Source organism: Oncorhynchus mykiss, chromosome 30, assembly GCF_013265735.2.
Source record: "Oncorhynchus mykiss isolate Arlee chromosome 30, USDA_OmykA_1.1, whole genome shotgun sequence".
NCBI classification, from domain to species: Eukaryota; Metazoa; Chordata; class Actinopteri; order Salmoniformes; family Salmonidae; genus Oncorhynchus; species Oncorhynchus mykiss.
Window position 1 is genome coordinate 25,333,578 of NC_050570.1, and position 14,267 is coordinate 25,347,844.

Below are 14,267 nucleotides of genomic sequence, written 5' to 3' on the forward strand. Positions count from 1 at the left end.
CCACGCCTTCAGAGCCTTGACGACAGCCAACAGCTCCCGGTCCCCCACGTCATAGTTTCGCACCGCTGGGCTGAGCTTCCTCGAGAAGAAGGCAAAGGGGCGGAGCTTCGGTGGAGTACCCGAGTGCTGAGAGAGCGCGGCTCCTATCCCAGCCTCGGACGTGTCCACCTACACTATGAACGCCAAAGAGGGATCCGCATGGGCCAGCACGGGAGCCGAGGTAAACAGAGCCCTCAGGTGACCAAAGACAAAAGCCTAACCCAGCGCAAACCAGTCTATCGTGCACATACACGAAACAAAAAACTATTCTACACACAGACATGGGGGGAACAAAGGGTTATATACACGTCTAATACTGAGGGAATTGAAACCAGGTGTGTAGGAAAACAAGACAAGACAAATGGAAAAATTAAAGGTGGATCGGCGATGGCTAGAAAGCGGGTGACGTCGACCGCCGAACACCGCCCGAACAAGGAGAGGAACCGACTTCGGCGGAAGTGATGACACATGCATAGTATTTATATCAGCCCTCTGATTACAATGAAGAGTAAGACGTGCCGCTCTGTTCTGGGCCAGCTGCAGCTTAACTATGTCTTTCCTTGCAGCACTGGACACACAATTTCAGCCTGCAGAACTTGCTTTTTGGAGTGTGGTGTCAAGAAAGCAGAGCATCTCTTTATTAAGGACATACTTCTCCCCATCTTTACAACCATTGAATCTATATGTTTTGACCATGACAGTTTACAATCTAAGGTAACACCTCAACTTGTTCATCAGCCACACCATTTATTACCAGATTCAGCTGAGGTCTCGTTCTTGATTTGTACCAAATACAATGGTACAGGACCAGTTTATTACTGGCCACCCATTCCAAAACAGACTGCAACTCTTTATCAATTTCTTTCAACCAATCATCAGTGGCTGGAGTCAGCTACCATCCTCAGTAGCTTTCCATCTAAGTTGTCAATGCCAGGAGGTTTGTCATTATTGATCGATAACAATAATGTCTCCACCTCTCCCTCACTAACTTCACAGAATTCAAATTTGCAATGCTTTTCTTTCAATATTTGTTTTTTTTCTGCATGAATACGATGGCTTGTTCGTTGTTAGCATTTCCTGACGAAGTTTGCCCACTTTGCCAATGAAGTAATCATAAAAAGAATTGGCAACATCAAATGGTTTTGTGATGAATAGGCCATCTGATTCAATGAGAGATGGAATTGAATTTGGATATATTATGTCCTTGTATTGCTACTGCTGTATCATCAAATTAATTATCTAAGTGAGTTTCAGAAAGGGCTAATATATTAATGTTATCTGATGTTAGCAAGTTATTGATTTCATGAACCTTATTTCTAAGGCTACATATATTAATATGGGCTATTTTCAGCCCTTTCCAGGGTAGCGCCTCAGAGATAGACATAATATGGAAAAGAGCAAACACAGCAAGAGAAAATAATACATATTCTGCAGTCTATTAATCAATTTCTGTGTGTGTGTGTGTGTGTGTGTGTGTGTGTGTGTGTGTGTGTGTGTGTGTGTGTGTGTGTGTGTGTGTGTGTGTGTGTGTGTTGCAGGGTTGAAGCTACAAACCCATAGGCTTGGCTGTCTCATCCCCTCCAGGCTTCTGTGAGGGAGGGTGAACAGTGAGCCTGTCATAGCGGATGTAATCAATGTCCCCACGCACTCTGGCAGCTTTCATGGCTGGGATCAGTTATTTCCTCTTCTGGCACACAGCTTCAGGATAGTCCTTGTTGAGGAAGATATACGTTCCTCTCAAGTTCTTGGCTCTTTCCAGAACAGCTACTTTGTCCTTGAACCTCAGGAACTTGACCACTATCGGCCTGGGCCTGTCGCCTGGGCCGGTTTTACAGTCCTGTGGGCGCGCTCCAACTGAATCTTCCTGTGGTCCATCTTCAATTTCTCAGAGATCATTTCCCTCACTTTGTCCACAGACTCCGTTCATGTCTCATGTGGAGAATCTACAATTCCGTCCACAACCATGTTGTTCCGCCTTTGTCCCTCGAGTCTGATTTATCAGTCATTGTTATCATGGATTCACACACATAACTGATGTCCTCTCTCAATGACTTACTCATCGAGCTGACACTGGGAGAACTGCAAACTCTTCTCCAGGTCCTGGACCTCTTTGGTCATGTCTTCCGTTCTTTTAGTAGTTGAATCCATCAGTATTTGGACAAAACAGTTGAAGCTATTTTCTAGTTGTAGCAACTAATTGTAGAACTATTTTTGTTCGTTTAAAAGATCCTTCACGTGTGATAGAGACACCACTGTCCTTGACGGTACTCCTGCCAGCTTTGGTCTTTGTCATGGTAGCTAGCAACGTAGCTTACGCTGTTACTCTTCGCAGTTCCAGACAGGGTAGGTCACAGGGAAGGTTGAAAACAACAAACAGCAGGGATATAGACAGCCACAAACCCGGAGACAATCCGGGGTCCCAGACACAATGGCCAACCCCGTCACGGGCTGCGTTCAAGCCTTCAAGAAAACCCTGCTAGCTTGTTATGCAGCTAGCTAGCAGCTAGGCTAGCTGCAACCCAAAATAGCTCCTCAGACCCTTCGGTTGGCAGGATCACCGGACAGAGACTAGCGGTCCCAGAAACTGATGCCAACTGCGTTGCGGGATCCAAACTAAAAAGTTAGCTAGCTACTTAGAACTTTCCAATACACTTTCAAAACAACAAACTTTTTCAAAACAACAAAACCAAGCTGTGATCACTTGACATGGATGCTATCAAACTGTTTTGATTGAGGATAACATTTTACTAACGCTACAGCAATGTGATCAGTTTTATTAGCAAGCACTAGAAACAAACAGGAAAGGATTGACATAAAGGTGTGGAGTGACAAAACAGGAAAGGATTGAAAGGAGTGACAAAACAGCTAATTAACACATCCTCTGTGTGTTGTTTCTTTTTTGTTTCTTTTGTAAAAAAAAAGGGTTAAACCATACATTCCTTTGTGAGTCTCAAACTGCACCTAATATTTCATAATCAAACGTGAAACTTTGATTGTGAAATAACTAAACCACTATCCAATCCTTTTCTTGGAACCACCCTGTACACAAACAACGTCACAGCAAGACAGGTGACAACACCTGCTTGTGTAGCAGGCGGAGGACAGTGATGACGCAAGTGCACAGATTTTAATTAGTGGGATCCTTTCACGCCAAATCAAACATGTGAATAAAATGCAGTGGTGTAAAGTACCTAAGTAAAAATACTTGAAAGTACTACTTAAGTAGTTTTTGGGGAATCAGTACTTTACTTTACTATTTATATTTTTTACAACTTTTACTTCACTACATTCCTAAAGAATATTATTAACTTTTATTCCATACATTTTCCCTGACACCCAAAAGTACTCGTTACATTTTGAATGCTTAGCAGGACAGGAAAATGGTCTAATTCACACACATATCAAGAGAACATCCCTGGTCTTCCCTACTGCCTCTGATCTGGCTGAGTGTTGGGGTGTGCCCCTGGCTATCCGTGAATAAAACAACAAAATGGTACAGTCTGGTTTTCTTAATTTAATATAAGGAATTTGAAATGATTTATTATTTTACTTTTGATACTTAAGTATATTTTAGAAATTACATTTACTTTTGATACTTATGTATATTTAAAACCAAATACTTTTAGACTTTTACTCAAGTAGGAATTTACTGGGTGATTCACTTTTACTTGAGTCATTTTCTATTAAGGTATCTTTACTTTAACTCAAGTTTGATGATTGGGTACCTTTTCCACCACTGATACAATGTACAGAATTGTGTTAATCCATTCATGTTAATCTACTCTGGCACCACAGACCGACACACCCACCAAGCTAATTTATAACAAGGCAAAAGTAAAGACGTCTTCACCCGCAAATAATGCAACCCTTGGGCCAATTGAGATATCGCATGTGACTAACAAATTTCAATTAATTACTGTAGCCCCTGCCTTGGGCCGATCAGTTTAACTTTGTAAACGCCAGAACACTATGGCAAGACGCATCATTCACCCAAGTTTCCTCAAAATCGGGCCAGTGCTGTCGCATGTGACTAACGTACAAACAAACGGAGACAGATCCACAGTCCCCAACCAGATACCGTCATGGGGGACAAGTAATGTGTGGTTACAGTTGAGCCACCCAACAGAAGGAAAATCTGACTGAACCTCCCTCACACCACCACAGAAACACACAGGAGACTCTCTGGGAGGCAGTGACACCGCATGTGCTGTTTTATTGGTGGAATAGTCATTTACAGTTGTTTAACAGTATAGATTAATTTCATAAACGTTTTTGCACAACTGTTTCAAAAATACAACCACAGATAGTATTTTGCAATATTCTTCTGATCAATGTCCTACTGCAACCACCATACAGATGCTGTTTCCGTGCTTACTAAAAGCCACATTCTCACCATGCTCACTCATACACAGTTAGTAATATTACCCTCTATCAGTGAATCGGCATGCAGTTTGGTGTCTTGAACTGTATGAGAGATAGAGCGTGCACACACGCACAAACTGTACATACACATAAACACACACGTTTGTGAGAATGTCTTAGTGAAGTCTCTGATAGAAAGTCCAATGTTATCAGGCATTAAAATTAGTGGAGGGTCGCCGTGAATCAATATCACCACACAAGAGGAATACATAGTGGAAAGGAGACAAAACACTTAAACACCCCTCTGCTTCTCACATATATGCATGCCCACAAACATGGACACACACAGACAAATACCGCTGATGGTAGTACGCCGGGAATATGGGGAAGTTGCCCCTAGACACTAATCTAATGTCAGTTTTTCCATTTCCCCCCTAGAATGGTTATGGTTTGGGGGGGATAAGCTGATCCTAAATATGTGACTAAGGGAAACTTAGAATGAGCCCTGCTGTTTGTCCAATCAGATCAGGAGGTCAGTGACTGAGGGCAGTAGCTCAGTCAACTCAGATTGAATGTTGGCAATCTGGGTGACAGGGTTGCCACGGAGATCAAGGCAGGTCAGCTTTGGGCAGGAAGTCAGGAGTTGAAGGTCAGAGAGTTTGGATATTTCTGAATATTACGGTCAAAGAAAATTACAACATCTCTAACTGTATTATAAAACATTAATGTATTACCACATTGAAACTGATCAAAAGAGAAAGGCAAGGATACGGTTGTTCTTCAAGGACACTTCTTGCAACTTGGGGAGATAGTACAGTCCATCCAAATTCTCAATAGCGTTGTCATCAGCCTCCAATACCTGGGAAATGGAAGGCCATAATGTTAGACAAACATCAAAATATTAAGTACAAAAACTAGAGTACAGCACATGAATAAATATTAATTTGATCATAACATAAAACATTTTTTTTATTACTATACCTCGAGGCACTGCAGCATGGCAAACTGAGGAGGCAGCCTAAGCAGCTGATTGCATGATAAATTGATATGAGTGACCAATAGCAGCTGGTCCAGGTGACATAACATGGTCAGGTTCTGTAGAGGTGAGGGTGAAAGACATTAGGTGGACTTACAGCCACAAAGAAGAGAAGGGGGAGTCAAACTCTGGATGGACAAGGATAGACAGATACAGACAGGAACAGACAGCACTAACCTTGTCAGAGAGACTGAAGACCCGGACCTCAGCGTACTCCATCTTGAGAATAGTGTTCTCGATCATGAACTTACTGCACAGGTCACCGTAATAAGCAGAGCGCATGGAGTCCACCTCCTGTGTGAGAAAGACAGAGCAGTGATAGAAAACACATATTTTATGTATTAGTGTACACGACTATGTAATAGCCCTGTAAAGCACTAACTTTAAGAGTCTGGAAGTGAGAAAGGGTCTCTCGCTCGTAACCTAGGGGATCTAGCGCCCTCATAAGCAGAACGATGGTCAGCAAGCACCCTGAGAAAGTGAGAAATTACAATTGTCATACATTTTGTGACGTTTCCAATAGTGATAAATAATAAACCCTAACATACACACTACACTCAAAGTGTGTACTTACACTTGTTCTGGGGCTCCAGCTCCAGAAGTTGGTTGCAGGACTGTAGTTCAGACTGCAACACAGAGGTCTTTTCCACAGACAGCTCACTCCTACCAGACAAAAAAGATGCTGAGGTATTTTTTTCCCATTCAGTAAACAGAAAGTCTGATATACCAACCAGAGAGCCTTCTAAAGCTCTGCTATTCACACACACACCACACACACACTGTACCTGAAGAGCTCCTGGTCAGTGGCAGAATCCCTGCACCAACTCTCAGACCGACCTGTGAAAGATGGAGGCAATACTATGAGGTGAGGCTAGAGGGCAGCAGAGAGCAAGGACTGAATACCCATCTCAGACATGTTAACACAAAAAAAGACAAGAGCATGTACTCAGTCACACAGAAGGTGCATGAGCACATAAACATTATTTCACCTGTGTACAGAGCACAGTCTCTGTGAGTGTGTTTCTCAGTCCAGTGCACGGTCAGGTTGTGTTCATTAATGATGTCACTGATAGTGCCAGGAGGAAGCGCACAGATCTGACACCATGTTAAGGTCCACAATCAAATAGAGTAAGTGCGGATGCTTGTGTTTGTTAAAGTGATCGAATGTATAACATTATATGTTGCAAATACCCGTTGAGCATTGCCCATCTCGAAGACAGGTTCAACATACATCATTGTATGGCCGTGTGTAAAAAATAATAATAATAACACTAGTTTTATTGTCACATTCACCGGATATGTGCAGTGACATTTTTTATTTTACAGGGTCAGCCATAGTATCGTGTCCGTGGAGCAAATTAGGGTTAAGTGCCTTGGTCAAGGACACAAGACAGACTTTTCACCTTGTCAGCTCGGGTATTCGAACGAACCACCATTTGGTTACTGGCCCAACGCTCTGCAGAGATAAAGTAATTCTCTATGTCTGTAAAGGTTCATTGTTTTCTTTCTCTACCTGCGTTTCAGTAACAGATATGGAGAGCGCTTAAAAGAGATGTTAAGAATGATGAAACCTACTGTAGACTACAACACAGGGATGAGAAAGGAATGAAAAAGAAACAGTGAGCAGCACAAAGGAAAAGTGCATTACCACATGCCTAGAACAGAGTAATGTCTTTAGCCTCTTAGAGATGTTAAAAGTCTCCCTTATGGGCGACTTTGAGCTGTTCTGGACTGGTTCCGTCTGACATCTGTGTACAAAGCACTTGTGAACGTTGTAGGGTCCCATACCATATAGGGCCAAAAAGCCCCATCTGTCTGCTCTCCGATTCCACTCTCTCAGCGGAGCAGGTTGCATACCCCACATTTGCATAGGGAGTGATGCGTCACATTTTCTGGCCTATTCAGACAAATAAATGTTCTCTTCCTCTGAGCAAGTGAGACAGCATATGAACGGTGACAGTCTAGCAAGTGCAGCCGTTGTGGTTTCATCTCACTGTGATATTCTCAGCTGGATTTAGAGCTCACAACATGAAAAAACACAAAATAATTTCATTGAATTGTAGCAAAACCACTTTCTCTTGCTCAAAGACCGACTAAATTACTTTGTGCTTAAAGCTGAAGTTGTAACGATTCTACACACATTTGAATGGTGTCTACACTGCTCAGTGGACGTTTAGAAAAATTGTGTGATCAGTTAAATTAAATTGTGCCAATATTGTACTGTTACTAAGTATTATCATATATATTTTGTTAATAGAAATGTGATTGTAATATAATTTGATTGTTACTATATTTAGTAAGCATTTCATTCATTTCAAACCCTACTGGTCCACTTTTGTTGAATAGGACAAAAATTTGATTTGTACTATGTACTTGAGCTTGTAAAGCCTCTAAAGTGACTACATAATTATGGTTGGGTATGCCTTTAGGCAGAAATCAACATTTTGCCCTATCATTCACATTTTACCCATGACCGTGAAGGAAAGGATACCCAGACAGGGCTGTGTCTGAAGTGAGGATGGACACTCCTCCATTCCACACGCTGGGGCTGACCATCCAACACCAGCATCAGACCACTAGATGAAGCCTGAAAGGAGAGTCAGGGAGGAATGGAGTTTAACTGTAGAAGGAGCAGAGGACATACACGTTACAGTAAGGTGTCTACTTTGAGGGAGTACTCACATTGACAGGTCTGGAGAAGGCCACAGCCACTCTCTCCTCCTCACGGCTGACAAACACACAGCTTATCATCTCCTCTCGCTCCGCTGAGAAAGGCAGAGAAACAGAGCTCACAGCTGGAAGATAATAAAGACAATTTACATAGAAAATACAAAATTATACACGCACCTCTGCCTAGCAACCACCTGTAGTAGAACCAGGCACTCTGGTCATTGGGGTCAGTGAAGAAGGCATTCTGTACGAGCTCATACTCTAAAAATAAAAACCAAAGGGTTTAGTAATGTATGATGATAACACAGACAACCAGCACGCATCAACTCATTATTCTGCCTTCCATCCAACCCATGGTATTCCTAGTGACAGTGCCCTCTGTCTGCCTGTTTAAAGTATTACACTGACAATATATCTATATATGTTTGTAACTCTGCCTGGCCATGGTGTTGTCCATACCTTTGAGCAGCTGTTCCTCACAGACGCGATGAGAGTGTGTCTGAGGGGAGGGTGGAGGGGAGGAGTGGGAGGGCTGGTGGCAGGGCGAGGGGGGGTCGGGGGACTCAGGGTGGAGTAGGGGAAGGAGGGTGCTCCGGTAGTGCCAGCTGGAGTAATTGGAGAAGTTGGAGCCGATGAGACGGTCAGTGAACTGCAGCTCCTGGTCCACAGGCACACCAGACATCTTCACCACCATCCGGCGATAGTCCCAGCAGTGAACTGAGAAAGATGGGGGGGGAAATTGAATATGAGAAGAAAAAAAAATTGGAGAGACCAGGACGTCAAAATATATTTTGATCCTCTGCCAGATTCATTTCTATCTCTTGTCCCTATCAAGCTCTGTCTCATCCACCTCTCCAACCATTCCTCCTTCAAAGCTGTAGTCCCTCCCCAACTTCTCTCCTCCCTCACTATAATCCTCCTACCCTCTGACTCACAGTTGCGGTCATCCAGACTGAGGCAGCGGTCACACAGACCCAGTTCTCTGGCCCAGTCAGGTCTGGGCAGGCGGGCTGAAACCCAGCCTCGGTGGTGCCAGCTGCCGTACGACTTGGGATTCACCTTCAAACACGACTCCAGAAACAACAACTCAGCCTCATACATCTTCTGCACGTCATCCTCCTCACTGATACAGAGAAAAGGATAAGACATGTGAGTATGATGCACTTAAATAATGAACAAGTATTGGTACTTTCAGATAATAATAGCTACAAGAGACACAGCTGTGCCACCATGGGCAAAAATGCATTATAAGAGTTGTAGTGTCCTCACCGTACAGTCTCCAGGTGCAACAGGATCTCTCTCCTGTAGTTCCAGAGAGTGGCAAAATCAGGATTGGAGGATAGCAGCTGCTGGGTCAACTGAAGGGCCTCATCATCCAACACACCCTCCATCCTCTAAAACCAGCAAGAGAAAAGTGATGAAATGTGATCTTCAAAGTTCTGTCATCCCATCCAAACAACTGCATAATCAGGCTTAAACCGTAGCCATAGTTAAACTTATCTTCCGATTTAAAAAATATATATATATATCTATATTTTTTAATTTACCCCGTTTTCTCCCCAATTTCATGGTATCCAATTGTTTTTTTTAGTAGCTACTATCTTGTCTCATCGCTACAACTCCCGTACTGGCTCGGGAGAGACGAAGGTTGAAAGTCATGCGTCCTCCGATACACAACCAAATCGTACTGCTTCTTAACACAGCGCGCATCCAACCCGGAAGCCAGCCGCACCAATGTGTCGGAGGAAACACCGTGCACCTGGCAACCTTGGTTTTGCGCACACTGAGCCCGTACCGCCACAGGTGCGCAATGAGACAAGTATATCCCTACCGGCCAACCCCTCCCTAACTCGGACGACGCTAGGCCAATTGTGCGTCGCACCACGGACCTCCCGGTCGCGGCCGGTTACGACAGAGCCTGGGCGCGAACCCAGAGTCTCTGGTGGCACAGCGCCCTTAACCACTGCGCCACCCGGGAGGCCCTTATTTTCTGAATTTGACTGAATGCGTCTATGTCAAACAGACCTTAGTAAAGATAGCATCTCGTGCAGCCACATAAATCTTGAGTTTCTTCTCTCTCTCTTTTCTCTTCTCTTCTTCCTGCTGGGCGGTGGACTTCAGCTTTACCCGTCCATGCTGTGAGAAAGACAGACAGGAAGACACTTAATTAACACATTGCATTGATATCCAGTAATGATTAAAAGATGACAATAACTAAATCCAACTTAAACAGTGTGAAAGCAGAAAAACAATCACTCTTCACTCACCATCCTGTCAGTTCAGGGAATAGGCTGTGCAAATCTAAAACCAAAGAGCAGATTGAGATGGCGAATCAAGAATTAAGTATGTGAACCAGGCGCCTGCACGTACACACTCAAATCAATTGTGGCCTGCATCTGCGGGAACACCTCTTTCTACTACTTTTGGTCCATTTTTAAGCTAGGACAGACGGGAGGCGGGGGCGCACCAGTGCAGTAGGTACCATAACGTTGGATGCCAACCGCCGATAAAAACTACAGATGAGGCGACGGCGACAACGGTAGACATTGTCCTTCGCCCCTGCCTGCTGAGGACGGGTTGTTTTCCCGCAGTTCTGTTAACAACAGCGAGGGCAGGTGTTCGGCAGGCGGGAGCGAAGGACACTTAACGTTATGCGCTAGCTAGTTAGCGCTTAGAAGTGGGGATGTTGATGTCGTAGTTTCAATGAGCAAGGCAGAGGCAAAAAGCCTGATAGGGACAGTGATGCAGAGATGACAGGAGCAGTGGAATAGAGTGACTAAGGGCAGGCATTTATTTCAAGTACAGAGGACGGCAGGAAGGTACAGAAGAGGAGGCGTTCATGCAGACACAGGAATTCCCACATGCAGGAACGCCCCGAATTGCGGGCCGTAATCACACACACTTGCCCAAAACCGCACCAACCTTCTGATGGCAGCAAAACGCCGAGTGAGGGGAATACTGAGTTGTGTCAAGTCGGCTACAGCATAATAATAATCAGTTTGCTGAATACATGAATACATCGAAAGTATTTGTAAACACACATGATTAGCGCTTCGACTTGGCAATCGCCCATCAACAAAACAAGACCCCAAGCTGTCGGACGCACCGTTGAGTATACCCGCTTATTCACATGTAGATTAGATAAAAACACATTTACTAACATAAATTCCAACATAATAACACCACATATACTCACTCCAAAAGTCTGCTGCTGTTGTAGCAATGTGTGGATTCGTTTACTTTGGTTTTCAGACGAAATATTGATGTGTGCCTGTGTCACCCAGTGGCAGTGAGGCGAACAACTACAATTTGAACTTCCGGCCCGTGGAAATTGACGTCACGACCAATGGAGTTTATGATATGTATGGCTCCCTCTTGTGGATTGACATACACGTTTCAGTTTCAAGTTTTACTTGTCACAAGTACAGTGAAATGTTTAACTTGCAAGCCCTACCCAACAGTGCAGGATTCAATATAAAATAGTATAACTAATACAAAATGTAGAACACGAGAAATAAGAAATAAGAGAGGAAGCTATATACAGGGTCAGTGCCAGTACCAAATGGAATACTGTGAGACAAGCATTTATATAAAAGACCACTCCGTAAGCCACGCCCCAGTGGCCAGAGCTAGGCATGTTGCACTTGGACACGTTTTAATACAAAAAGCCTCTACTTTTACAATGCGTCTTCCACGTGGCAGGATTAGACAGATGGGTAAACAGATAAGATTTACTAAGGTCCCAGCCCATATGGGGGTGGAGGGGAACAAGGCAGTTGATGTATTGGCTAAACAAGCACATGGAAGAGGGGATGTTGATGTCGTAGTTTCAATGGGCAAGACAGAGGCAAAAAGCCTGATCTGGACAGTGATGGTGCAGAGATGGCAGGAGCAGTGGAATAGAGTGACCAAGGGCAGGCATTTATTTCTAGTAAAGCGGAAGTGGGGAAGGGGAAGACAGAAGAGAGGAGGCTATTTTTACAATAATAAGGGTGGGACACAGCCAGTTGAATAAGACCTTACATGTGATAGGAAACAGGCCGTGGAGCATGTATTGCTACAGTGGGGGCTGTATCAAAGGGAAAGACTGAGATCTAGTATGAGGGAGAAGGGTATACAGGAAAGTAGTTTAAATAGTATTTTGAGTAGAACGTCATTGGATATAGTCTCATATTTTGTTATCTTTTTTAAGAGTAAGGGGAGCTGGCAGGTAGGATTTCGTTTCACGCCGTCTCTGGCCCACACTCCAGTACAGTAGGTGGCGGTAATGCACCATAACGTTGGATGCCAACGCCGATAAACCCCACTGAAGAAGAAGAATGGGTCTTCCAGGGCAGAAGAGTCGAGTTGTGTACGTTGTTCGCATGAGGTTCCTTGATTGGTGAAGTGTGTAGAGTTGATCCATAGTTTGGGGAATGGAAAATGGCGGATAGTAGTGCGGACAAAATTGAGGAAAAGTTGGTAAAGCAACAGCTGTGCTGGAATGCGAACAAAGTGTCAGTTCTGATGGCATGGAGCGGGAGGATGAGGGTCAAGGACCGGAATGGCCGGTAGTGGAAAGACATAGGAAGAAGAGAAATCATGATACAGAAAGCAGTGGAGCGTCTAGTAAAGAATGCATAAAGAGGGCCAATGTAGGAAGCAATAGTAGGGATGTGTTGGAGTGGAAAATGGTGATAGTGTTTGATGAGACCAAAGGGTCTCACATTCACACTATCAGACTTACTAATGCCATAGAGAATATGTATTGCTCTATTGTGGTGTTGTCCAGCCAGTCTCCCCAGGTTAACAGCACCATGGCGTGACTCCAAACCTTTTCTCCCAGGTACATGAGCCAGGTATCTGTCTTATTCGCCATTCAGTGAATGAGGAGAATACAGGAATCACAATAAGGAGCATATGGGGTCCAGGGCAGCACAGGGCCACAGTCCTCAGAATCAAATTCAGTGGTGAACTCACACTTCCAGCCAGGCGCATCAACTAAGACCACCTGCCTACCAGCCACTTCACCCTGTCATCTCACACTGTGTGCCAGTCTTTCAGTATCAAATACCCTGCCCAGGATGGTGTTCACTGCCATGCTCCTCCCAACACAGTTCGCACCCAGAAGCACAGCCCTCACCTCCACATCATGTTTACCTCTTCCTATAAGGCAGACAAAAAGATGGACAGACAAAGGGGAGAGATCACAATATTTGTTTATAGAGCATTGAATTTCACTAATTGTTTAACGCCCACCACCCAGAAAACATTCATCCCATAGATTCCAAACCTAATCCCAATATATACTCACCACCCACAGTTGCTCTGTTCTTCTTCATCTTCATTAGCCTCAGCATCCCTCAGTTCTTTACATCCTATCTCTTCTGCAGCAACTGTACAATCATATCATTGTGAATTTGATAACAACCACTCTGTGCTACCATCCTCTCTATATTTTGCAACAGTCAGTGACCCGAGTCACATTCTCCCTTTTTCTGTTGTCTATGATATGGTCCCTGTTCTCACAGTTTTCTACAAGCCTTTGAAGGATGCCTCCCTCACTTGAAATGTGCTGCTCTAATGTCATGTCCACAAGCCAATTCCCTCTGGTAAAGAGCACCATGGTGTGTCTCCATACCCTCTGCTCAAGAAGGTGGTTCAGGTGTTCCTCCACTGTGTCTGCGTGCAGTATGTGCAAGGAAAGCACAAGGAGGAAGGCATGTGGGACACAGCAAGAGCAATTTCCTGCTTGTCCTGTGCTGAGGTCACCGCAAACAAGTGATTCCACCACCAGCCAGGTGTGTCTACCACAGTGGCCTGTCTGCCAGCAACAGCTGTCTGTCAGTTTACACACTGGGCAGTCCTCTTCGTTGTGTCAAACTCTTCGTTGTGTCCTCACCCAGGATTGTGTTTCCTGACAAGTTTTTGCCAGAATGCCCTTCCCCAACAGCACAAGTTGAAGGTCTGCCTGTGTGATGGGGGAGAGAGAAATAAAGAAGGTAAATACAAATGCAGTCATGGTTCTTCACCATTGTCTAATTATTACTATGCCTAATTTACGTATATTATACTTTATATACTGTACCTGTAAAGTAGAATACCAGATTCCTATGGTGTAAATTCTATGTTTAATAGAAGATGAGGTGAATAATTTTCCTAAATACGCAAAAATACATTT

The 14,267-nt window shown here is 44.1% G+C and overlaps 1 protein-coding gene across 1 annotated transcript; it reads right to left on the minus strand.

Annotated features, from left to right (window-relative positions):
- Positions 1 to 4,222: 4,222 nt before the first annotated feature.
- rabggta (Rab geranylgeranyltransferase subunit alpha) lies at positions 4,223 to 11,443 on the minus strand. The gene is made up of 17 exons (XM_021599272.2): positions 11,304 to 11,443; positions 10,375 to 10,408; positions 10,133 to 10,243; positions 9,377 to 9,501; positions 9,043 to 9,230; positions 8,567 to 8,824; positions 8,285 to 8,368; positions 8,120 to 8,202; positions 7,929 to 8,024; positions 6,427 to 6,532; positions 6,223 to 6,274; positions 6,012 to 6,100; positions 5,820 to 5,908; positions 5,615 to 5,731; positions 5,383 to 5,496; positions 5,173 to 5,260; positions 4,223 to 5,070 (listed from the first exon to the last, which is right to left on the minus strand). The coding sequence occupies exons 2-17, from the start codon at positions 10,375 to 10,377 to the stop codon at positions 4,922 to 4,924; spliced, it is 1,752 nt and encodes a 583-aa protein (XP_021454947.1). The 5' UTR covers positions 10,378 to 10,408; positions 11,304 to 11,443; the 3' UTR covers positions 4,223 to 4,921.
- Between the last annotated feature and the right edge of the window lie 2,824 nt (positions 11,444 to 14,267).

What these genes read in the sequence shown, in the direction of transcription:
- rabggta (XM_021599272.2), bottom strand. An exon ending in TCAGACACAGCCCTGTCTGG is followed by an intron (nt 6,533 to 7,928) that starts GTATCCTTTCCT and finishes ACATGGTGTCAG; the next exon opens with ATCTGTGCGCTTCCTCCTGG. An exon ending in CTCACTTCCAGACTCTTAAA is followed by an intron (nt 5,732 to 5,819) that starts GTTAGTGCTTTA and finishes TTTCTCACACAG; the next exon opens with GAGGTGGACTCCATGCGCTC.